The 24,159-nt window shown below is 41.3% G+C and overlaps 2 protein-coding genes across 10 annotated transcripts in view; both read right to left on the reverse strand.

Annotated features, from left to right (window-relative positions):
* LST8-1 (Transducin/WD40 repeat-like superfamily protein) overlaps nucleotides 1-23,352 on the reverse strand; it is a 204,168-nt gene extending 180,816 nt beyond the window's left edge. For 2 of the 9 annotated variants that reach the window (XM_089426431.1, XM_089426436.1), the window contains exons 1-4: nucleotides 22,598-23,351; nucleotides 3,410-3,509; nucleotides 2,845-2,873; nucleotides 2,668-2,754 (exon numbers count right to left, since the gene is read on the reverse strand). The gene's annotated coding sequence lies outside the window, so the exon portion shown is untranslated. Of the gene's footprint in view, nucleotides 1-2,667; nucleotides 2,755-2,844; nucleotides 2,874-3,409; nucleotides 3,510-22,597 lie in introns of all 9 variants that reach the window. The other 7 variants (XM_089426424.1, XM_089426432.1, XM_089426429.1 and 4 more) reach the window with 5 other exon arrangements.
* On the reverse strand, nucleotides 12,376-13,911 carry LOC149263515 (uncharacterized). The gene is made up of 2 exons (XM_089388747.1): nucleotides 13,773-13,911; nucleotides 12,376-13,133 (listed from the first exon to the last, which is right to left on the reverse strand). The coding sequence occupies exons 1-2, from the start codon at nucleotides 13,909-13,911 to the stop codon at nucleotides 12,376-12,378; spliced, it is 897 nt and encodes a 298-aa protein (XP_089244873.1).
* Nucleotides 23,353-24,159: the final 807 nt, after the last annotated feature.

A 24,159-nucleotide genomic window follows, 5' to 3' on the forward strand; every position in this document is an offset into this window, starting at 1 on the left:
TCTGTTGAAATATTGCTTCCTTTCTTGCATGAGTGGTTACTTCGTATTCAACTTTTGTAGTTTAGAGTGCCACTATAGGTTGTCTCTTACTCATTCAAATAATTGCTCCTTCAAATAGGTTAAATACACATGCACTTGTAGATCTTCTGCAATCTAAATCTCTAGCCCAGTTTACATCAACAAAGCCATGTATGTCCAACATTTTGTTCAGTCCTAGTCTCCTTTGGTAGCATGATCCATAACTAACAATGGTACACAAATACTTGAAAACCCTCTTTACTACTGCCCAATGCTCCTTCCCTGGTTTTTGACATATAGCTGCTCAATAATTCTACTATATGTGCAATGTTTGGTCTAGTATATAACATTGCATATATCAAACTACCAATTACACTAGCATAGAGAACATGTGACATGTCCTCTCCCATGATGCCTAGTGTTGGAGATATTGATGATGTGCCCAATGGACCCAAGATGCCCCTAGGATGGCCTTGACACTATTTGATGGGCATCACTAGATGCAAACCTAGATGATGATGGTCTTCCTTGAGATGACAAAGGATGGCTTGTACATCACCTTGGAGCCCAATGCTTGAAATATTTGATGACACGCCACTCCTTTTCCTCTTGTGAGGGTGATGTAGGGAACTTTTTGGGCATGGCATCTTGACATGGACATACCTTTGATGCCTTGCACATGATCCTTGAGCCCAAAAGAGTAGTAGATGGATGTATCTGATAATTCTCTTGTTTTTGTCTCCTCTATTCTGAGAATAGAATTTGAGAGAGATTGAAAAGAAGCAGGGAGAATAGACAAAAAAGAGAAAAAGAAACTTGCAAGCCTAATTTACTTGGGGAGGCAAGCAAGGTTTGTTGTGTCAAGGCTGGGAGGAGCCAAGTAACTAGCCATATAATTCCCGGAATTATTTCAAGTAGGCGATTCTAACTTTGTTTCTCATTATATGTTATAGATAGGAACCTAGTTATATTATCTTCTAGAATTCATAATTACTTAGTGAATGAAAATTATTGTCCTAACTGTAAAATTTTATGCATATGTTATAATATAAACTTATAGGAATATGAACGTGTTATTTTATATAATATGAAAGAAAGAGGATGAATGTTAAAGGCCTTGTTTTTCATTTTTGCAAATACATATAAAAATAGAAATGCATGAAGAGGAATCCACTTATGTTAATAAGTAGTTTTAACCTTTTTCATTATATTTGTGCTTGTAAATATAAAATTGCAAAAGAGAACTCTGAAAATGATATAGCATTAGTCTTTTAGATATTTCAAAAAAAGTGTATAGGTGATTACAGTGTAAATCATATACCTGCCTTCTTGTTAGAAATTTACAACTCTGGATGAGAAACGAAAGAGCAATATTGTAGAAAAATCTGTGGTGTTTTCTTTAGAGATCTAAGAAGGAAATAGTTTAGAAGTGAATATTCTTAACAGAAATGAACATGTGAAACAAATAAATTAAGAATAGTGAAAAAATTTCATGTTGGAGTTGGAAGGAACAATTTCCAATAATTTAATCATCCATAAAAAGAAAATAATATTTATTGATAATAAGAATTATATGTTTACAATAGGCATTTAAGCATGTAAGTCTGATATTTCAATATTTAGAAATCAAAAGATTTCTGATCTTACAAATAGAGAAATCTCATCAAGGGACCGAATAGAATTTGGTAGTAGAATCCATGTAGAATGGACAGTAAGTGTAATATCTTTTGAGGAATAGTTGAACTTTGGTGTTGTTGGAAGTAAGGATAAATTTGAGACTCAACAAACCCAAGGTTTTGGAGACATCAAAGGAAAAATTATCAACCTTTAGTGCCTCAAAATAAACTCCTGAGAAACAGAAAAAAAATATGTTTACTATTATTGACAATTTAATCAATGTTGCAAACATCGGCATCGGGATAAAATCGGCAAGGGTCCAGAAAACCAAAAAATCGTAAAAATCAGGAAAATATCGGTAAAAATCGGCAAACATCGGCAAAATTAAGATACCATAAAAATATCTTTAAAAATCGACAAACCTTGGCTAGGCCAAAAAATCATGATTTTGAGGTAAAATCGGGATGTTATCAAGATGTTCGCAACACTGAATTTAATGATAACTGTGATAGCAAACAAAAAAACATAAAATTATAGAAAGTAGAAATTGCTTGTGTATATATAAACACGAAAAATATAATTATGAGTTTGAGAGGAAATTCTAGTCGTAAACTACATAACAAGTCTATGAAGGGAACAATCATTGAGAAGAAAAAGGGAAATAAGAGAATTGCTTACAGAAATTTCTTATAGGCATACAACAATTAAAGAATAACCTTATAAGTATAAACAACCAAGTTTTCAAATATAGAGTTTTACTCAAGTAATCCATTATAACCAGAAAAATAATTTATATAGAATTTATGATGTAAATTAATCAGTCCAGTCAAAAAAGGACTGAACAAAACTAATTTTCATAAGATAATTAAAAACGACAGTGCCTATCTTTACTTAGGCATTATTGTTGTAAGTCTCTACAATAAACGACATAACAAGAAAACTGAAGCGGAATAACAGTATCGTTCTCCTGCAAAAGAAAATACAACTTGCTTATACAAAATAATAACAAGAGGACAGAGTAGTGTTTCCAACCTGGAAGAAAAGGATTGAACTACAAGTTAAAAAATGAAATTCCAGAGTAACCCCAAATGCTGCTCGGACTCATGAAAGGAGGAACACCTGCAATAAATAGCATAAAAATTTTGGAGGTTATTGTTGGTTATATAAATAATAATAAAGGAAATTCTAAGAATGAGGTCAAGACCATACCTTCTGTGATTGAAGAAGCATTATGGTGTCTTCATTGTTAAAAAAAACCAGAGTCAAAAGGATTTTACGCATTGCTAGAGTAACTACAAGCTCTGTATATAATTTCAATAAAGCGAATTTGAAATGTTGTCCTTAATTGGGATAAGAACCAGAAATAAATTAATGACCTTTAAACACAACATAGCTCCGTTAAAGTATCATGTGAGAAATAAAGAAAAATTAGCCTAGAGAGTTCAGGTTAAAATGTAATATATGTACTGTGAAAAGAAAACGAAGAAGCCCTCTTGTTAAATAAAAACTAGAAACCCTACGTTTTGGTAGAGGTAAAGCAATCATGCATATAAATCTACTGATACCAAATAAAATTGATTGCAGAACAACTAGAAGGAAAATATCTTATAATCGTTCATTAAAAACCTTTCACAAGCATGAAAACCCTAAGGCCAAGTATAGTGAAAAAGGTTTGATGGAAGACACACACAAGTAAATAAATTAGAAGAGACACTATATTCAAAAAACCTTTAAGAAAAATAAGAGGGGAAATCTTTTGCCGAACGGTGCTTACCCTTTCGGTTCAACAATTGCATTATCAGCCCTAATTCGGCCTCTTTCGAGGTGAATGGCATCCACTGGCACAAAACCTCAACAGGGTTTTTCTCGCAAGCCTATAGAACGAAATAATCAACCAATTAGTAATTTGGAATGTCTCTTACACAGAAATGGAAGAGTTAAAGAAATTACAACCGAAGAGAATTATTTTAAAAAAATTACCTCTAAACAGTAGATCCGACAGTGTTAATTTATGGTATGTTTTATGCTTAGAGCAAATTACTTTTCTTTCTTATTATTATTCACAGATTAGCAATCACATGTGCATAAGTAAAGTGCAAATAGAACATTAAACAATCAACAAAAAACAAGCCAAGACAAGAGACACAAGATGTGGCAGCTAGCCAGGGACAAACCCCAATATGGAGAAACCCTTTGATCAGATCTTCTTTTATCTTCAATAATTCAGCAGAGAGAAATAGTACAAAAATCTGATTCATATCAGCAGTAGCAAACCCTAGATCAGCAGCATCAGCAGTAGCAAACCCTAGATCAGCAGCATCAATATTAGCAGCTTCATCATCAAAACTAGGGCAGTCGATATCTCGCAAACCGACCATCAGATTGGCTTGATTCCACCGCCAAAAAATGCGGCCTTCAGAGGAGGTCCAGATGGACCTATAGCACAGTTCTGAGGAGGGAGTCTTCTGGTCAACACTAGTCAAACTTTGGTTCTGCAGTTGCAGCCCTAAATTTTGCGTCCTTCCTTCCACATGTGTGAGAGAGAGTCACCTATTGCACAAGAGAGAAAAGCCTCTTTACTGTGCTAGAGAGAGAGAGAGATGTGATGAGTTGAGTGAGTCCAAATGAGGAAAAGTCCTCCTGTATTTACACACATCTGATGATAATTGAATAGATGCGATTGTTGGGCTTCTGAGCCTACATGAGTTGTTGGTAGGCTTGATAATTATTCCATAATCAAAATAAATTCATATCTCCATAAATACTTATCGGAATCGGCCGATCTTTAGATCAATCCTACACCTCTCGACGAGAGGAGTCTAATAAAAATATTATCAGCCGTGAATAAGATGACCCACATGGAGTTTGGCCCTAGTTGCCAATTTTAACACTCCCTCTCAACTAGGGAGAACTCCATCTGCAATCTGTCTGTTGGTCGCTACTATTCATCCATTAAATGCACTGCCCTGTACAGCTTGACCCTTGCCCTGCTCTGCTCTATTCTGTCTGTTCTGCTTTGTCTTGTTCTGCCCTGTACTGATTTGTACTGTTCTACTCTATTTTGTTCTGCCTTGTACTGATCTGCACTGCTCTGCTCTGTTTTGTTCTGCTCTACTTTTGTCCAAATTATGAAGAAGAAGAAATGATCGAGGATCCATCATACTGACTCAAAGTCAGTCTCAGAGTATGTACCACTGGTCCCAGACCAGTCTCAACCAACCCAAAGTCAGCGTCACAGTGACTACAACTCCTACCACTGGTCCCAGACCGGTATCATCCTCCACTGACTCAAAGTCAGTCTCAAAGTGCGTACCACTGGTCCCAGACCAGTCTCAACCGACCCGAAGTTAGCGTCATAGTAGGTACCACTCCTACCACTGGTCCCAAACCAGTATCATTGATCCCAGATCAATGAAGGTCATCCTAACGTAGGGAGTACGGTAGATACAGCGATGCGTCCATCGGTACTACTATGGTCCCTAACTTTATTTCCCTGCTCATTGATCAGATGAGAGGTACTTCCCATGAGTCCCTGACTACATGGGTAGGATGCCTCGACAGGAGAACTTAATCAATCCCGTCCTCACAGGAGAACTAATCATCCTGCTACAGTTGTCATGGAGAACACATCATCCAGACCTCACAGGAGAACTAATCATCTTGCTACACAAGAGAGCGAATCATCTTGTCCACAGGAGAGCGAATCATCCTATCCACAAGAGAGTGAATCATCTTGTCCCACAAGAGAGCGAATCATCCTGTCCCACAAGAGAGCGAATCATCTTGTCCACAGGAGAGCAAATCATCATGTCCCACAAGAGAGCGAACCATCTTGTCCATAGGAGAGCGAATCATCCTGTCCACAGGAGAGCGAATCATCCTGTCCCACAAGAGAGCCAATCATCTTGTCTCACAAGAAAGCGAATCATCTTGTCCACAGGAGAGCAAATCATCCTATCTCAATGCACACCACCAGGGGAGGGTGAGTCACCCAATGGTTGTATGTTGCTCCAGTAAGAACCGCAAGCCCCTAGAGCTCCCAGAGCTCAATGTATGCAACATGCAGGACCCTTTTACAAGGGTCTCTTGATGACTCCAAGTCGTTCGGGAAAATCACAGATTTGATCTTTCCCCGGGGCTTTGTCAAAATGTCAGCGACCTGTACATCAGTCTCAATGCGATGGAGCCTCCTTACTCATCGACTTACCATATCCCAGATAAGGCAGCATCTGATGTTTATCTGCTGGAGCAATCATCGAATATGAGATTCCTCTATAATCGAATCCCACCTCTGGTTGTCATAGAGAATCACAGTGGTATTCATAATGTGTACAAACAACTCACTGAAGAGCTTCCGCAACCAGACTACCTCACAGGAGGTCATACTAGCAGCAATGTTTTCTGCCTTGGCGGTACTTAGAGCCACCGACTTCTGCTTCATATTCATCCAAGATATCGACGCAGATTCCAAAGAGAACCAGCACTGAGAAGTGCTCTCCACACTGCCTGCTCACTCAGCATTCGAATAATCATGCAGTTTCATATTTCCGACAGTGTATCTCAATCCATGAGAGATTGTGCCCCGAAGACATCTTAGAAGATTCTTGGCATCAATCAAATATAAGCTCACCATGCTCACTGCAAAACATATGTCCAAACAGAGGTTCACTAAGAACATCAATGCAAATGAGTTTATGAAACTCAGAGGCATTTCTCAAATCTAGTCTGACATCACTACCATATAACTTCTGAAAGTTAAGATCTTTGAGGTAGTCACAGGCTTGCAGTCCACCATACCGAATCTTTCCAATATCTTCACCACATATTTTCCTTGAGATAGGAAAATTTCCCTTGGCTTCTGCCAAACTTCAAGTCCTAGGAAATAGTGCATTAGTCCTAGGTCCTTCATTTCAAATTTATAAGCCAACTCCCTCTTACATTTGTGAATGAGAGGGTCTGCACCTGTTAGAAAGAAGTCATCCACATACAGCACCAGTATGAGAGCTTTGTCATCTTCAACCTTAAAGTAAGGGTTAGGATCAGCTTTACTCCTAGTGAATCCCAGCTTCATCAAGTAGCTATCGATCCTCTCATACCATGCTCGGGGTGCCTGCTTCAACCCATAGAGAGCCTTCTTCAACCTGCATACATGAGATTTTCGATCATAAATCTCAAATCCTTCAGGTTGCTCCACGTAGACCTCTTCTTTGTTCGAACCATGCAAGAACGCGGTTTTGACATCCATCTGATGTAGATTCCATCCTTGTGAAGCCGCAAGGGCTATCATCGATCGGATGGTGGTATATCTGGAAATAGGTACAAATGCCTCGTCATACTCTTTTTCTTGTGGTTCCCTGGTGTCAGCTTCTTAAGAGCTCCTTACTGTAGGAAGATTGCTCACCTTACTAAGGGCCATATCTTCGTCAAAGGTGACATCATGACTAATCAAGACTTCCCTTTGATCGGCTACACAGATTCTATAGCCCTTAGTATTTTCACCATAGCCCACAAAGATTCCTTTCTTTCCAGATGCATCCAAATTATTCCTTTTCTCTTTCAGAACATGAAAATATACAGGGCTTCCAAAAATTCTAAAATGAGAAACGTCAGGTTTCTTACCGGTGAACATTTCTTCAGGAGTCTTGGAACCCAATGCTTGATGAGGGCATCGGTTTTGTACATATACGGCGGTGTTTGCACCTTCGGCCCATAGAAACTTCGAAGGTCTTTGATCATGGAGCATGGCACAAACAGCTTCCACAATTGTACGGTTCTACCTTTCCGCCACACCATTCTATTCAGGAGTATATGGTGTAGTAGTCTCCCTCTTAATGCCAACCTCTTTACAAAAGTCATGAAACTTGTTAGTTTCATATTCAGTCCCATTATCAATCCTTAAGATCTTGATCTTCTTTTCGGTTTGATTCTCGATCAGGGCTTTGAAGTGTTGAAACCAAGAGAACACTTTATCCTTCCTTTTCAAGAAGTATATTCAAGTCGTTCGAGAATAGTCATCTATAAAAGTAAGATAATATAAATATCCTCCCAAGGAGTTCACAGGCATCATACCAGATATGTCTAAGTGAACCAGTTGTAATTTATCGAAGGTCTTGCTTTGGCTTGAGGGGAATGGTCCCCTTTTGAGCTTTCCTTCGACACATCCTCGACATACACCTTCTTTCTCTACTTGGAATTCGAGCATCCCTGTTACCATTTGTCTTACATCGGGTAGAGCTTTATAATGAAGGTGGGCAAACCTTCGATGCCAAAGTTCAGACTGAATAGATGTGTCACAAGACATGACACCTAGCGGACTTCCACCGACCTGATATAATGAATAAACTCGAAACCCAAGAGTGAAGGCATCTTTAACATTATTTTTCCATACAAGTACCTTGCAGTTGTTGAAGGTCACCTTGTAGCCTTTTGTCTTCCATTGCTGAGATGGACACCAGGTTCTTCTTGAGGTCAGGTACATATAATACATCCTGTAAGTGGATCATATTTCCTTGATTCAATTTAAGAGAGACATTGCCTACACCTTTCACGGGATATTTCATATTATCTCCAAGGACAATTTCCAGGTTAGTTTCCTTCTCTATTAGATTATGGAGAACTTCTTTGTAACCAATGAAGTGCCTTGATGCACCACTATCAATGAGCCAAATTCCCATTGAGTCTGAAGGAGTAGAGGTAGATAGAGCAGCTAGTAAATAATATTCATCTTGCTTGTTTTCAACAATGTTGGATTCATACCTGGAATTTTTAGCCTTCTTGAATGGTTGTCCTCTTCCTTGATTACCAGCACTCCTTTTACCTTTGCTATTAGATTTCCCATTCCTTTGATTGCCATGAGAGGAATTTTGATCATCGTCCCGGTGTGAGATCTTTCTATCAGGGCACTCCTTTGCATAGTGACCTGGTTTATCGCAAACGTAACATCATCCTTTTCTTCCACCCTTAGGTCTAGCCTTTCTCTTTTATTTAGTCCTGGAATTATTTATTTTCTTAGCATGAGAAGAAAAGGCAGTAGGAGGACCTTTAGGAATGGGCATTCCTTGCTCTTCAACCTTTGCTTCTTCTTGAATGCATCTAGCCATTAATTCCTCGAAACCAGGAATTACATTATTGTTCAGAAGAGTAGTCCTGAACACGTACCATTTGGATGGTAATCCTCGAAAAGTTGTGAGTGCCATTTCCCTATCAGTAATAGTCTCCCCAATAGATAGGAGATCATTCCTGATCTCGATGATCCTTAAGAAGTATGCTTGCATACTCTCATCCTTTCCCTTCTTAATTTCCTTCAACTTATTTCTAAGAAACAGAACTTGATTTGCATCATTAACTTTAAATAAACTCACCAGTCTATCGTAGATTTCCTTGGAGGTGTTCAGATCAGAGATGTAGGCCACCAAGCGCTTGTTGATAGAGTCCCGAATGATCTTCTTTGTTTTGACTTCGTCGGTTTTCCATTTGTTCCTCGCAACAGCGGGTGCATTTGATGGAGGCTCAACAATATTGCCTCTCACATGGTCCAACAGTCCTTGATCTTCTAAGGTTAGATTGATAGACATCTTCCATCCGTGATAGTCAGCTTTCTCACGGAGCTTGTCTTCGACAGGGAAGAGTGTTGAGGACCCCATAGTTCTTTTAGAATAGCTTTGCCAATCTTCTCTCCGATGATTGCTCTTGCTCTTGCTCAGGCTTTGTCTTCACCTCAGCTCTGATACCATGTTAATTTATGGTATGTTCTATGCTTAGAGCAATTTACTTTTCTTTCTTATTATTATTCACAGATTAGCAATCACATGTGCATAAGTAAAGTGCAGATAGAACATTAAACGATCAACAGAAAACAAGCCAAGACAAGAGACACAAGATGTGGCAGCTAGCCAAGGACAAACCCCAATATGGGGAAACCCTTTGATCAAATCTTCTTTTATCTTCAATAATTCAGCAGAGAGAAATAGTACAAAAATCTTATTCATATCAGCGGTAGCAAACCCTAGATCAGCAACATCAGCATTAGCGGCTTCATCATCAAAACTAGGGCAGTCGATATCTCGCAAACCGACCGTCAGATCAGCTTGATTCCACCACCAAAAAATGCAGCCTTCAGAGGAGGTCCAGATGGACCTACAGCGCAGTTCTGAGGGAGTCTTCTGGTCAACGCTGGTCAAACTTTGGTTCTATAGTTGCAGCCCTAAATTCTGCATCCTTCCTTCCACATGTGTGAGAGAGAGTCACCTACTGCGCAGGAGAGAAGAGCCTCTTTACTGCACTGGAGAGAGAGAGAGATGTGATGAGTTGAGTGAATCCAAATGAGGAAAAGTCCTCTTGTATTTATACACATCTGATGATAATTGAATAGATGCAACTATTGGGCTTCTGAGCCTACATGAGTTGTTGGTAGGCTTGATAATTATTCCATAATCAAAATAAATTCATATCTCCATAAATACTTATCGAAATTGAATGATCTTTAGATCAATCCTACACCTCTTGACGAGAGGAGTCTAATAAAAATATTACCAGCCATGAATAAGATGACCCACATGGAGTTTGGCCCTAGTTGCGAATTTTAACAAACAAGTAATCACCTTCCCTTCATAAATTGTGAAGTCATAACCAACTTACGATAGTTAGAGGCAATAGGTTCAAGAAGGAGATTCAGACACACTTGTTACCATTCTGGCAAAAAAATGGCAGGTGCCATTGAAAACAAAACAAAATCATAGCCGCAATAGGCAACACAAGAAAAAACCTTTGAGTAAAACGAATCGACCGGAAACAATCTCCCAAAAGTCATTAAACTACCATTGTAACGCTAAGTGCAAGAGAACTGTCAATTCAACAACGATTGAACTAGATCATTGATGGAGTTGATACGTATTGGGGTTACAAGGGTAACGAAGAAAACTGCCCACACAAGAACAAAACAATCTAGAGAGTGGTTGAAATCATACGTAGACCAAAACTATATCCAATTAATTCCACATTGGAGATAAACCATGAAATCAACAACCCATATATATAATCTCAGAGCAAGAACAAAAGCGAAATATGAATATTGTGGTATTAAACCATTAGATGGTTGTAAATATAGGTAAAGTTGGTATAATGTATGAATTTTTGTTTATTTTTTATTTTATTTTATTTTCAGTACGAAAAAAGCGCTATTTATATTAATATCAGAGAGAAATTTACAAAAATTACAGATAGTCTGGCAAAACATGCCAATCAAAAACAATAATCAAATATACTAAGCTTCATGTAGTAACAACATGAGTCATCTTCCCCTAAAACATTAGAAGGAAGGAACGGTGAAAGCTAATTTAAGGAAGCTGTGTGAAATAGTAACACTAATAGGTAGAATACAGCGCGATACTTGGAGCGAAAAATAAACCCTGTTGAAAAGAAAAAGATAGTCACCATCTGCGAAGGAGAAACCCCACTTCGCAAAGGACACTGTGAAATGCCCAGTGGCCAAGCAGAGGTAGTCCATCAACAGGGAAAAAAAGAGAAAATATGTTCAGAGTTATGTTCCTGGAAGGAGAAAGTCTTCCATGTTATAGGTGATGTTTTCCAAAAGAATATCCATATGCCATTTGCCCGGTTCTTGAGATAGACCTTTCTTTGATAATCTGTCAGCTTGTTCATTTTGGGATCTGTCAACATGCTGAATAGAGAATCCATTTTGTGCTTGCCAGAATATCTCAATTCTCTTCATCCATCCTATTAGAAAAGGGTTATTTATGGAAATCTTCCCTAAGACATGATCAATTATAATTTTGGAGTCTCCATAAATATGTAAAACAGGGATGTTTAGAAATTTGCTGAAACATAAGAGGCCCGAAAGTGCCATTGCCTCTGCTTTGTTGTTGGTACCTTTCCCTCCATTCCAGTAAAGGTTGAATTTTAGATGTTCATTCATGGAAATGCAAACACCACAAGCACATATACCTTTTTGTGTTGCACCATCAAAAAAACCCATTGGGTATTCTAGCAAAAAGTTGTTATGTCCACGGGCTTACTACTTAGTTGTTTGAGTTGTGGCATGAACACGTTGTAATATGAGATAACCTTATGAGTTATTTGTTGAAACTCTTCCTTTTTGTTTTGGAACAAAAAATTGTTCCTCCATTTCCAAATTGTCCATATAACTATTTGGGGGATGGATCTCCAGGAAACCTTCTGCACACTCCACCATTCCAGTGAGTCCTTTATGGAAGAATGCATTATAAAACTAAACCCAAATAAATTTGATAAGTTTTTCCATACCTGAGAGGTGAGATTGCATTGTAGGAAGATATGCTCATTATTTTCAGCTTCAGCTTTGCAGATTGAACAGATGCCCGGCCCTTGCCACTGCCTCTTCTGCAGATTCTCCCATATGAGGTTTTTATTGTGAAAAACTAACCAAGAGAAAATTATGATTTTGCTTGGAACTCCTGTTTTCCATAAGGCAGTGGGAAATTGGCGACCTGTTTGGGGAGGTTGTATATTGGATATGGTTAAATAGGTATCAGCAACGCTTATACTATCTGTCCTCCTTCTCCCCTTCCATGTGAGATAGTCATGTGGCTCTATACGACAGATTCCAATATTTTTTATGATTGTCAATATCTTGTTCCATTGTAAGGCCAACTGTCCTTGTAGACCCATAACTTGTGCTTCTTTCCATATAGGAGAAGGTCCCTACCAGCCCGCAATGACCTGTCCCCAAACAAAGATGCCCGCTCATTGAAAGACGTTTATAATTTCCTGAGGAATAGAGCAATCCTTCCCAGCTCCAAAAATTGGATCCAAATCAATGAAAATTCTGTTCCCGTTTTGGAAGCTCCATGAGAGATTTTGTAAGAAGAAGGATTGTATTTTGCGGAAACTTTGCCAGATAGCAGAGCCTTGAATGGATCCAATAGTGCCTTTTCTATACCAGAAAGCAAAGTCTTTATTGCCCAAATACTTTTTTTTTATGGACATACTCCAGGTGCCTTCCCCGTATAGGCCCCTCCATAAGGATTTACATAATAAGGCTATTCCAAATTTACGAAGATTCATAATCCCCCAACCTCCCAGTTCCTTTGGAAGAGTAATATTAGAAAGTTTGGTTAAATGAAATTTCTTCTTTTCATTGCAGCCTCCCCAAATAAAATTTGTTGTAAGTCGATTTAGCATGTTAATAATGCTAGCTGGTATATAAAAAAGGTGAGCCCAATATACAGTTAGCTGTGCTAAAATTGCTTGGGCAAGTATAGCTCTCCCTCCCATCGACAAGCACTTGCATTCCCATCCAGAGATTCTTTTATAGTAACGATCAATGATCCATTGCCAGTCCGCTTTGGTGTAGCAGGAGGGTTTAAGGTGATATCCAAGATACTTCATTCCCTCTTGAATAGGAGTTGCTTTAATGTTATACAACCCTGCAATGTAATCAATGGTTTCCCTGTCACATTTTCCATGAAAGATAATAGATTTCCTTTCATTGATTTGTAAACCTGTAGCCATTGTGAATTTCTTTAGGATGTTATAAAGACATATCCAGGTGAAACGACAGAGCATTCCCAGAATCAGGATGTCATCAACAAAAAGGTTGTGAGTATGCTGTTGTTTTTGCTAATCATCAAAGGCCGGAAGTGTCCCTCCGTAACAACCCTTTTGATATGCAGGCTTAGGCAATCCATTGCCAGGATGAACAGTAACGGGGATAGGGAGCATCCCTGCCTCAATCCTCTAGCAGCACGGAAGTAGTTAGTAGGGTGTCCATTTATAAGAATGGCAAAATTTACCTTTTCAACACAAGCCATAATCCAGTTTGTACAGTTTGGTCTAAGACCAATTTTGGTAAGAACACATCTTAAAAAACCCCAATCTAGGCAATCATATGCCTTCTTTAAATCAATTTGAAAAATGGTTGCTTCAAGTTTTTTTGTGTGGATGGAGTGCAAACTTTCCTGTGTGTTTGCAACAGCATCATGAATAAGTCTATCTTTTAGGAAACCATGTTGTTCTTGTGAGATATAACGCGAGAGAGTACCTCATTCTGCCAGCAATGATCTTAGATCAAAAAGGGGAGAGATCCTTCTTTACTAGATCAAAACAGTGAAGGAAGAATTCAATCATCCATCCATCCGGACCTGGACATTTATCTTTCTTAAAAGATTTCATTACTTTCAAAAGTTCTTCTTCAGAAACAGGTCTGTATAGTTCTTCATTCTGTTCATCTCTGAACATTGTAGGGTATGGATCAATTCCCCAGATGATATCTTCAGCCATTATGTTCTCATTCCTATTGTAGGATTCCTGGAAGTGTTGTACAGCCGCATTGCAAATATCTTCCTGAGTTTGAAAAGTTTTCCCCTCCTCGTCCCTAATCTCCCAGATTGTGTTAATGTTCCACCGATGGTTTGCATATCGGTGAAAGAATTGGTATTACGATCTCCTTCATTTAGCCATATAGCCCTGCTTTTTAGTCTCCATGTGGCTTCTTCAATAGACAATAATTTGTGTTTCTTAAATTCCAGTTCTTTTATGCGGAGACGAAACTTTAAGGGAAGACATTGAGTTGTCATCCTTGAGGCAATCCTATCCAGTTCCATCTGAATGTCTTCTAGGGCTTTTCTATTCAATTTTTGCTTCCGAATTTGCCAGGGCTTTACTACTTTCCGAAGGGAAACTAAATTGTCAAGGAGATGCTGTGAAGGGGAGGTGCTAGTGAGAGAAGTGCGACATTCCCAGGTTTCCTGAACAAGTTCATTGAACTCTGGGTCATCCAACCAAGTTCTATTGAATTTGAAAGGAAAGCCCTTTCGGATTCTAGTGTTTCTCCATTGCAGTGAGATGGGCCTGTGATCTGAAGTGAAATTGTTAATGATTTCCGTACCTAAAAGACCCAAACGTTCCAACAACTTTTCATGAACTAAGAAACGATCCAGTGGTTTGGCCAGATAAGCAGAACCAGATCTTCCATTATCCCACGTGGGGGCTATTTTTGTAGGACAGACGTCTACAAAATTATAAGTGCAAGGCGTCTTGTAGAAGGCCAGCCAGAGGATCCACCTTCCTACTGCAACCCCAAACTTCATCATTGCTTAAAGTATAGTTTAAATCTCCCACAATCATTAAGGAGTCCAGTTCCATTATCTCAGACGAGAGAAACCGATTCCAGAAAACGAGACGGTCCTTGTAAGGGGCATATACATTAAGAATGTGGATGAAACCAGGAGTGCCGCGAAAATTGGCTTCAAGCAAAATGCCAGCAAAACATCTGAAAGCCTTGATCGAGACCCAGGATGGATCCCATAAAGCAACCAGACCCCCAGAGAGGCCAGTGGAGTCAGTGGCTGTGATATGCCAGCTTGGAAACATTTTCCTAAAATATGAGACAGCTTCAGTACGCTTATGCATCGTTTCCTGTATGAGAATGAGATTAGGATATAAGGAAAGGAACAAGTCTTTGAGAGCTATGAATTTTGGGTCCGCTCCCAGCCCCCTGATATTAATAGACATGATGCGAGTCATGGAGAAGGATCAACGGGCTGCCTTGCTCTAAGAGTCCCATGAGAAGAAAGATCTATAATAGGAATGTCAATAAGGAAACGGTCCATCGATGTGGAGTGAGAGATACTGGATTTCTTTCTGCAGAAATGCCTGCTACCCCTATTCTGCTTCCGCCTGACAGTAATATTACCAGTCGAAGTTGGGCTGATGTGAGGGGAGCCAGGTGAACAAGGTTTGTGAATGGTGAGGGTTTGCAGGTCCAGAGTCTTCTTTTTTAAGAGAAAATCCAGGTCGCTTCCCACCGAGTTAGGAGAAGTTGAAGCGGGAGAGTTTGGAGGGGTAACAGAAAGGCAAGGTTCTTTGCCTTTTATTTTACGAGAGGCCATATGTCACGCCCCTACACCTGTGGTAGTCTTTCAACCGCTTATAGCGAGGTGCGGCACCACCAAACACTTTCTTTTCACCAATACTTATGTTCGTGGACTACGCCTAACATTCCACTTATCCTACTTAATTTGTGTTTCGCAACCAAGTATTATTAATGTGTTCCTTTATACCAATGAATACCCATACACATTCATTATCAACAGCATTAAACAAGAGAAATGCACGACAGTATAAAGGGAGGGGCAACTCCCTCCAATATGAGTCTTCCCAAATATCAATATATTATACAATCTTCACTTCTACAATGTACAAGTTAAACCTTGGGAAACCCCAAATTTACACTTAGTCAATTTTCACAACTTCGGCAAACTCGGTTGCCCAGCTCGTCGGCACCTCTGCACGATCGCCGCACGACTCACCAACCCCTCGTTCACCTCATCGCACGATCGTGTTGTTTGCCCAACTTGGGCGCGCCTCCAAGTCGCCACACACGGGCGCCTCCAACCGAGACACACTTCCGTTCACAACCCAACACACCAACAAGTCTTCGTGCACACTTGCACGATGGGCGGGCGCTCACCTGAGTCGCCAAGTTTTCGCACAAACGGGCGCTCCTTCGTTTCACCTTCGGGCGCCTTCACACAAATTGGGCGCCACACCCGTGCACGCCTCAACCGATCACCGGGCGCACCTTGCCCGCACCTTCACCCAACACCAAGTGCAACCTTCCACCGTGTGACTCACCCAAGAATCGGCGCATGAGATGTGCGCCTTCACCTTCTTGTCTTGCGCACTAGAATCTGCGCACTACTCCTTTGTGCGAAGATGATCAAGTGATTTGCGATGATGGAATGATAGCCAACGCAATACAACTTATACCAAGTGTAGGGCGTGGTGGTGGCTTGCCCAGCCGACCTCCCTACGCCCACGCTTCATCGCATAAGCCCCTACTATCACCAAGTCGGCCTCCATACACCTCCACGCCATATAAACAAGGGAGCTCTCCCTCACTAATGTGCATAAGTCATCGCATCGTTGGAGTAGCTCGCACTTTTTACCATCGCACTTCATGCTGAAGAACGCAGGTCGTTACATCCTCCTCCACCTGAAGTCGTTGTCGTCCTCGACAACATATCATTTTGGTAGCCATCCACCAAGATCATCAATATCTGTCTCATCCATGATGTCAACTCCTCCACATACTGCAAACATCTTTGCATCATATGTAGAACCACCGTCTCCATCATGTCTCGCCTCGGTAACCATCTGTCACCAAGATCAACATACCAAGGTATACACCTCATCGGTATGTCATACATTAGAGATCATCTCAATCCATGATCATCGATCACCCTGTCACAATCTCCACATGCTGCTCCCCATCGTGGAAGGTTGGTCCTTCCATCTAAGCTACATGCCCACTGCAACATCCCGTGTCGACCTCATCATGTGTCATCATGTGAACTGCTGCCATGGTACTCCAACATAATGCTAACACATCTCTGTACATTGTCAACCCCCATGTCTGAACTAGTCGGGTGATCAGTCCAACTATCACGCTCAAGCCATGAGAATGCACATCCTCATGCCACCATCAGTTGTTTCTCATAACATCCTGTCACATCCTCAACTCGATCAAGAATCCATCTCCATATAAGTATAAGCCATGCTCAGGTCCATGAAGTAGTCCTCATCTCATCTGCAACATGCTGTCCATGATGTTTGGTGTCAATGTGCTAAATGAAATTAGCCACATCTATCCCAACATCATCCATGTGTGTATCTCCTCTGTATGAAGAGATCATCTCATCAATCTCCAACTCTCGGTGTGCCACATCCAAGTCCATGAAGCAACCTCCATCATATCTACAATGTGTCATCCCTAAATTCTGTCATAGAAACAAGTATGCACTTGTCTCATCTATCCATGTGCTACCCATGATCATAGATCAATCAGCTCCCATGTCTCAAAAGTGGTTGAGTCTCGGCTCAACCCATGCCCAAGTGTTTCCACCAAGGCATCATCATCGTTGTAACTCCATCACTCCAATATCTGAAGCCCCAAAAGTCACAACAATCTCATGTCATCTTGAGCTCCATGAGTCATCTCCAACCAACACTCTAGCAAGCATGCAAGTCTCGGCCCAAAGGTCTCTGCAAGATGCCTCAGCTCTCCATGTAGTAGGAATGCTCCATAGTCTGCTCACAACTCCATCCAAGTCCATGGCCTTGTTGTACATAAGTGCACAACCTCTCCATCGGCTCATAAGTAAAACATCTCCATGTCACACCAGCAAATCCATCTGCACAACATCCTTGCCTTGGCACTCCTCATTGGATGCCCATAAGTGACACCTCTACAAGTGCTCCCACATAATGTCCCTGCATAAGACTGCCATGCTCCATGTCTCCAACCTGATGTCCATGACTAAGTTGTCCATGTAGTCCAACCAAGTAGACCCATCACAACAATCGGTCATCCTCATCCAAGTCTGCAATCTTCGGTCTAGTGAACTCGGTCACCCAACCATATCATCATCATCACATCACGAGTCCCTTCCATCATGGCTCCTCCACTGAAGGTTCCACCAAGAGTTGCTCTTGGTCTCGGCCATGAGAAGTCCACCCAAGCATCATCATACCTCAAGTGTGTGCCCTCCAATCTATCCATGAGTCATGTCGGGCACTTAGCCAATTCTCCATGTGGCTAAAGCATGACCCAATCCTCCGCAACGATCATGTTCCTCCCTTGTCACGGGCCTTTGCACCTTCTACCATAAGGTCACAAACAACCCCAACAAGTCCTGCAACAATCAACAATCCTTGCTTCTCCATACAAGGTCGCATTATAGTCGTCCATGGTAAGATGCTCCCTAGCATCGGCAAACTGATTTTTCCCTTCCCTGCATACAGTCCATCTACCAAATGCTCAAGTGAAACACAAGTATCAACAATACTTACATCATCATCATGAGGCTCCTCCATGTGAGTATCCTCATCCATCCATGTCTGCAAACTACACGATCCTGGTCCAACTTGATCAATCTCAAGTTCATCCTCCATCGTTGTCATATCTGCAACATCTTCAACTATCACCGCTTCCTCTTCCTTGATAGCACAATCTGCAACTTCACCTTGCTCCATTGTCCAACCAAGTTGAAGAAGTTCGTCTTCAACATTCTTTTCCAAGACTTCAAGCTTATCTCGAATCTGGGGATTCTCTTCTTTCATCTGCTTCAACCTGTATAAGGTCAGCAAGAGCTTCCCTTCGCATTCTTCCAAACTTGCCATGCCTTGTCGTTCGGCTTGGTCCAAGCACTAAGCTTCACCTCTGCTAAACCTGTTTCACCATTCACCAGCTTCACCAAGTTCCCTGCACCCATGAACCGACCCTTGTTCCACTTGTATGTGAAACTAGCTTCCTTCACCTGCAAGTAATTGTTTCCACTGTCATCAACTGTCAAGTGCATCCACACCTGCACTTCGTCACGAGCAACCTTGCTCACCAGCTCCAACCGAGCTCTGATACCAACTATCACAATAGTGCAGTGGGATCAGCACTTCATCGTCAACCCGGTCATCAGCCAGCTCTGATACCAACTGTCACGCCCCTACACCTGCAGTAGTCTTTCAACCGCTTATAGCGAGGTGCGGCACCACGGAACACTTTCTTTTCACCAATACTTATGTTCGTGGACTACGCCTAACATTCCACTTATCCTACTTAGTTTGTGTTTCGCAACCAAGTATTATTAATGTGTTCCTTTATACCAATGAATACCCATACACATTCATTATCAACAGCATTAAACAAGAGAAATGCACAACAGTATAAAGGGAGGGGCAACTCCCTGCAATATGAGTCTGCCCGAATATCAATATATTATACAATCTTCACTTTTACAATGTACAAGTTAAATCTTGGGAAACCCCAAATTTACACTTAGTCAATTTTCACAACTTCGGCAAACTCGGTTGCCCAGCTCGTCGGCACCTTCGCACAGTCGCCGCATGACTCACCAACCCCTCGTTCACCTCGTTGCACGATCGTGTTGTTTGCCCAACTTGGGCGCGCCTCCAAGTCGCCACACACGGGCGCCTCTAACCGAGACACACTTCCGTTCACAACCCAACACACCAACAAGTCTTCGTGCACACTTGCACGATGGGCGGGCGCTCACCCGAGTCGCCAAGACACCCACGCCAAGTCGTCGCACAAATGGGTGCTCCTCCGTTTCACCTTCGGGCGCCTTCGCACAAATGGGTGCTCCTCCGTTTCACCTTCGGGCGCCTTCGCACAAATCGGGTGCCACACCCGTGCACGCCTCAACCGATCACCGGGCACACCTTGCCCGCACCTTCACCCAACACCAAGTGCAACCTTCCACTGTGCAACTCACCCAAGAATCGGCGCATGAGATGTGCGCCTTCACCTTCTTGTCTTGCGCACTAGAATCTGCGCACTACTCCTTTGTGCGAAGATGATCAAGTGATTTGCAATGATGGAATGATAGCCAAAACAATACAACTTATACCAAGTGTAGGGCGTGGTGGTGGCTTGCCCAGCCGACCTCCCTACGCCCACGCTTCATCGCATAAGCCCCTACTATCACCAAGTCGGCCTCCATACACCTCCACGCCATATAAACAAGGGAGCTCTCCCTCACTAATGCGCATAAGTCATCGCATCGTTGGAGTAGCTCGCACTTTTTACCATCGCACTTCATGCCGGAGAACACAGGTCGTTACACCATAGTAGGGGAAGGTGTAGGTGAGGGTACGTAGGTGATGTGCGATGATGACGGGATATTGTTGAAAGGGTGCGAGAAAGGTAAAGGGGCGGGAATTTCCTGGCATGGGATAGGTTCAGGTGGGCAAGGGGGAGCTAGGGTGAGCTAGACAACCCAAGAATGGTGACGCAGACTTTCGAGGGTTGTAAGGCGAAGATGGAACAGGTATAGGAGAGATACCCCTAGAGTCTACAAAAGGAGAAATATGGGAAAAAGTACAGTGAGAATTACCTGGATGTGTCGCTTTCTGATATGACGCCATCCTTTGACCAATATTTCCGGTTTGTTCCTTCGCGGAGTATGCCAGCTTTGATTTGTTTAGGCTTTTCCTTCCCTGTAGGCAGCCGCCCGGACGGAACAGGCACTAGTCTTGTAGATGTCCTGTTCTATGGCAGGTCGAACAGTGAAAAGGCACCCCCCAAAATCCCAGCCTCTGATGGAGATTGATGTCCCCCCAATGGAGATTAATGTGATCAGGAAAACCGCCACGGTATTCCTTCTCAATTAAGATCTAGGCAACTCTCTTGTCCTTTGCACCAAGACATTTCGGGTCCATGTAGACAAATTTGCCAATGGCATTTCCGATATCAGTTAATGCATCCTTTGTCCATAATTCAATCGGCAGACCAGGTAATTTGACCCATATGAGATTATGCAGGGGATTATATCCAATGTACCAGTTATGTAGGGCGAGGAAACTCTTGCCATGAACCCAGGGAATGGACCTGATAGTCTCAAGATCCTCCATACTAAGGAAATGGAAATTGTACCAATTTTTCATGAGCCTAACGATCGTGGGGATGTATCCTAGCAATGATTTCCACTTCGTTCCCAGCCAATTCCTCATTTCGGAATCCTCCATATCCGGGAAATACCAACAGCCAACTAATGCGCGTTTCTCCAGGCTGATAATTCGATCCACAAGGGTGGCACTGTCAAGATTGATAACAGGGGGAGGCGGGATGGTTTTTATGGGACGTTGTCTATGTTTTCGACATTGGAGCGCATGCTCGCCACCGTGAGATGATTGTGTCGAAAGGTCTGGAGGGGATATATTAAATTCACCTAATGTGGATTGCAAGGCATCCGGGTGGCGTGATCCAGCGTGGAGCATTTCCACTTCAATAGTTGCGTGGACCAAAGCAAATGAGGCAGACACGTTGGACTCAATTTCCATGGTGGCCCCAGACATGAGCGTGTCCAGGGAGGGAGTCACGAGGTCTGTCAGAAATTGGATCGGGAAAAAAGACGTCCACTGACCTAGAGGTGAATGATTTAGATCCGAGTGTAAGGTAACATGTGTGGGCAGATTATACTGACAAAGATTAATATTGGAAAGGACGCAGCCCCATTCCACGAGGGGAATGTTTGAATGAACATTTAAATTTCCAATAGATCTTTCCTGACATGATAATAAAATATCACCATCATAGTACAAGACCAAAAGCGGATGCGTAAACAAATGTACTTTCCACACTGCAACCTTCCTGATGAGGAATGTGTGATGTCAGAGAAATGTATGGGGATGTGAAAAGGGTGACGTGGGTCGTAGACTTTTGGCGGTGTCAATGTGGGGAAATGGGACAATGACGAGAGCCTACCATGTGGCCGGTGTCATCCAACACACGCTCATCCACCCGCCTAGAATGTAGAGAAACTGTCATCTGAGAAGTATTTCCGGTCACCGGAAAAACCAGAAAAACCATGTAGAGCGGAAAATGGAACCAGAGATGAATTTCTAGTGCAGCAATGAGATAGTAAAAGGAAAGCATGCTGGAGGCGGAAATAATACAGGATTAATTCAAGACACTCCTTTAAACTTATTATTGGAAATAGTATGGTCTAAGACGACAGAGAAATCACCATGGAAAGGGTTTATAGATTATGTAAAGAGAAACGGAAAACTATGCAGCAGTCATATCGTTCCTGTATATTATTTTTTAAAACACTATGCAACAGCAATAACATCCTTTGCAATTACACCAAAACTTCCCTATCCTGAACCTGAATCCTAGGCATGGATGGGAAATAATACAAATATCTGATAGCCAAAACCAAAAATGGTGGGCTATAGACGGTTCGAGCACAGGAAATTTAAGACAGATGAAATTTTTGATATCTATACAGAAAGGCATGAACCCTAATAATTTTGCAGAATCGAAAAAACTTGTTGATAGAAAGACACTATTGAGGCCAGGAACCGGGAAAAAAAACCAGAATGAGGGCTAATAACAATATGGTTTACATATATATTTGTAACAATATCAAGTGGAGACCAAGCATACCTTACATCGAGTCGCCAAAAACAATATTATTCATCCCGGCCATTTCCTCTGAGGCGCGACAAAGAGTCAGAATCCCCCTCTCTCAGGTCGTGCTCCTTCTGTATCCCGGCTGGTCCTCAGTTTTTTCTCCCCCCGCCTTTTCCGCCTTGAACTGAGAGGGTTATGTCGAGACGAGGTCCTATTCGGACACGCCTCGCCGAGGACACTGATAACTCAAACTTAACACGCGTCAAAGAGTCAAAAACCCCTTTGTTCTGTGCAGCCGTGGTTCAATTATGTCTATCCCTCACAGAACAATCTCTTCCTGTAACCAAGGTGTCTCACGGTGAATTTCACCCAAACATAAAACTTCCCTCCGTGTCCTGATTGTGCCCTTCCCTCCCAGTGAGTTTTTCCCCAACAAACTTTCCTCCGACTCCTCTGAAATTCTACCTCCCTTCCTGTACTCCGTTATGCCGTGAGACAAAAGGGATTCACAGCTGATAATAACTGTAAAATGTGTTCACCGTCAAACGAGGGTTATGAGCATGCACACCTCGCCCAGGACACTGATAAGCTCAGTGGCAAGCTTGCTCTGGTCTGTACAACAGTTATTTGTATAATGATTGCACACACAACTTACTGAATAATAGAAATGGGAGTTGTTCACCAGGCTGCTTCAAACTGGCACAGCTCGACTATCTCGTCACACCTCTCTCTACAGTATCACCATGAACCAAGGTCCAACCTTTTTAATAAACCAAAAAGGGTATTTTTAAATATAATTCCAATGGTGAATTATATATATATATATATATATATATGTGGGGGTTAAAATTTTAAATGAAGGGGTTCCTTATTAAGTAAGGCAGTGATAAGTTTTTAATTATATATGTGGGGGTTAAAATTTTAAATGAAGGGGTTCCTTATTAAGTAAGGCAGTGATAAGTTTTTAATTAAATAAAGATTACATTGGTCAACTTAGCACAATGCGGTATGTGTGTACTTACATAGAGTATGAAACAAGAATCATTGTGAAGATAGGAATTGGGATTAAAAAAATTTATAAGAATCAAAAGGCATAAGTGATCATAAAAGGCACTTGGATTTTAGTCAAGAATTTAAATATAGTATTTAGTACAATTTTTTCAATATTCAATTATAAGTAGTTGGAAAGCTGAGCTATACAATTTAATGTATAAACCTTTATATCTATAGGAAATAGTATTAAAAGAAAGTTAATCATGAATATTTGGATTGACAAATATCTATAATAATAATAAAAATGTTGGAATTGTGAGGGTTTTTACAAGTGGTATCAGAGTCAAAGTTACAACACTCGACCTCTTGTGGGTCTTAAAAATTGAAAATTGTTATATCTATTATGAACATATTATACAAGACAATTTGAAAGCTAAAGGATGGCTTAAGAGTTTAATGGACAAACTTTGGTGGGATCACCAAGGGGTGATGCATAGCATGACACTGAACTGGGAATGGTTGGAGGTGGAACCAGTAATGTAGAAGAGAAAAATATCGAATTGCTACAAGGAATAAGGAATCTGAAAATTGATTTGGATGAT

This window comes from Pinus tabuliformis, chromosome 6 (genome assembly GCF_031772625.1).
Source record: "Pinus tabuliformis cultivar Carrire ecotype Pingquan chromosome 6, CPIR1, whole genome shotgun sequence".
NCBI classification, from domain to species: Eukaryota; Viridiplantae; Streptophyta; class Pinopsida; order Pinales; family Pinaceae; genus Pinus; species Pinus tabuliformis.

Excerpts from the sequence above, each read along its gene's own strand:
- LOC149263515 (XM_089388747.1), bottom strand. The coding sequence starts at position 13,911 with ATGGCTGAAGATATCATCTGGGGAATTGATCCATACCCTACAATGTTC. Across the intron at positions 13,134-13,772 it reads TAAGAAAGATAAATGTCCAG|GTTTACAAATCAATGAAAGG; the intron begins GTCCGGATGGAT and ends CAATGGCTACAG.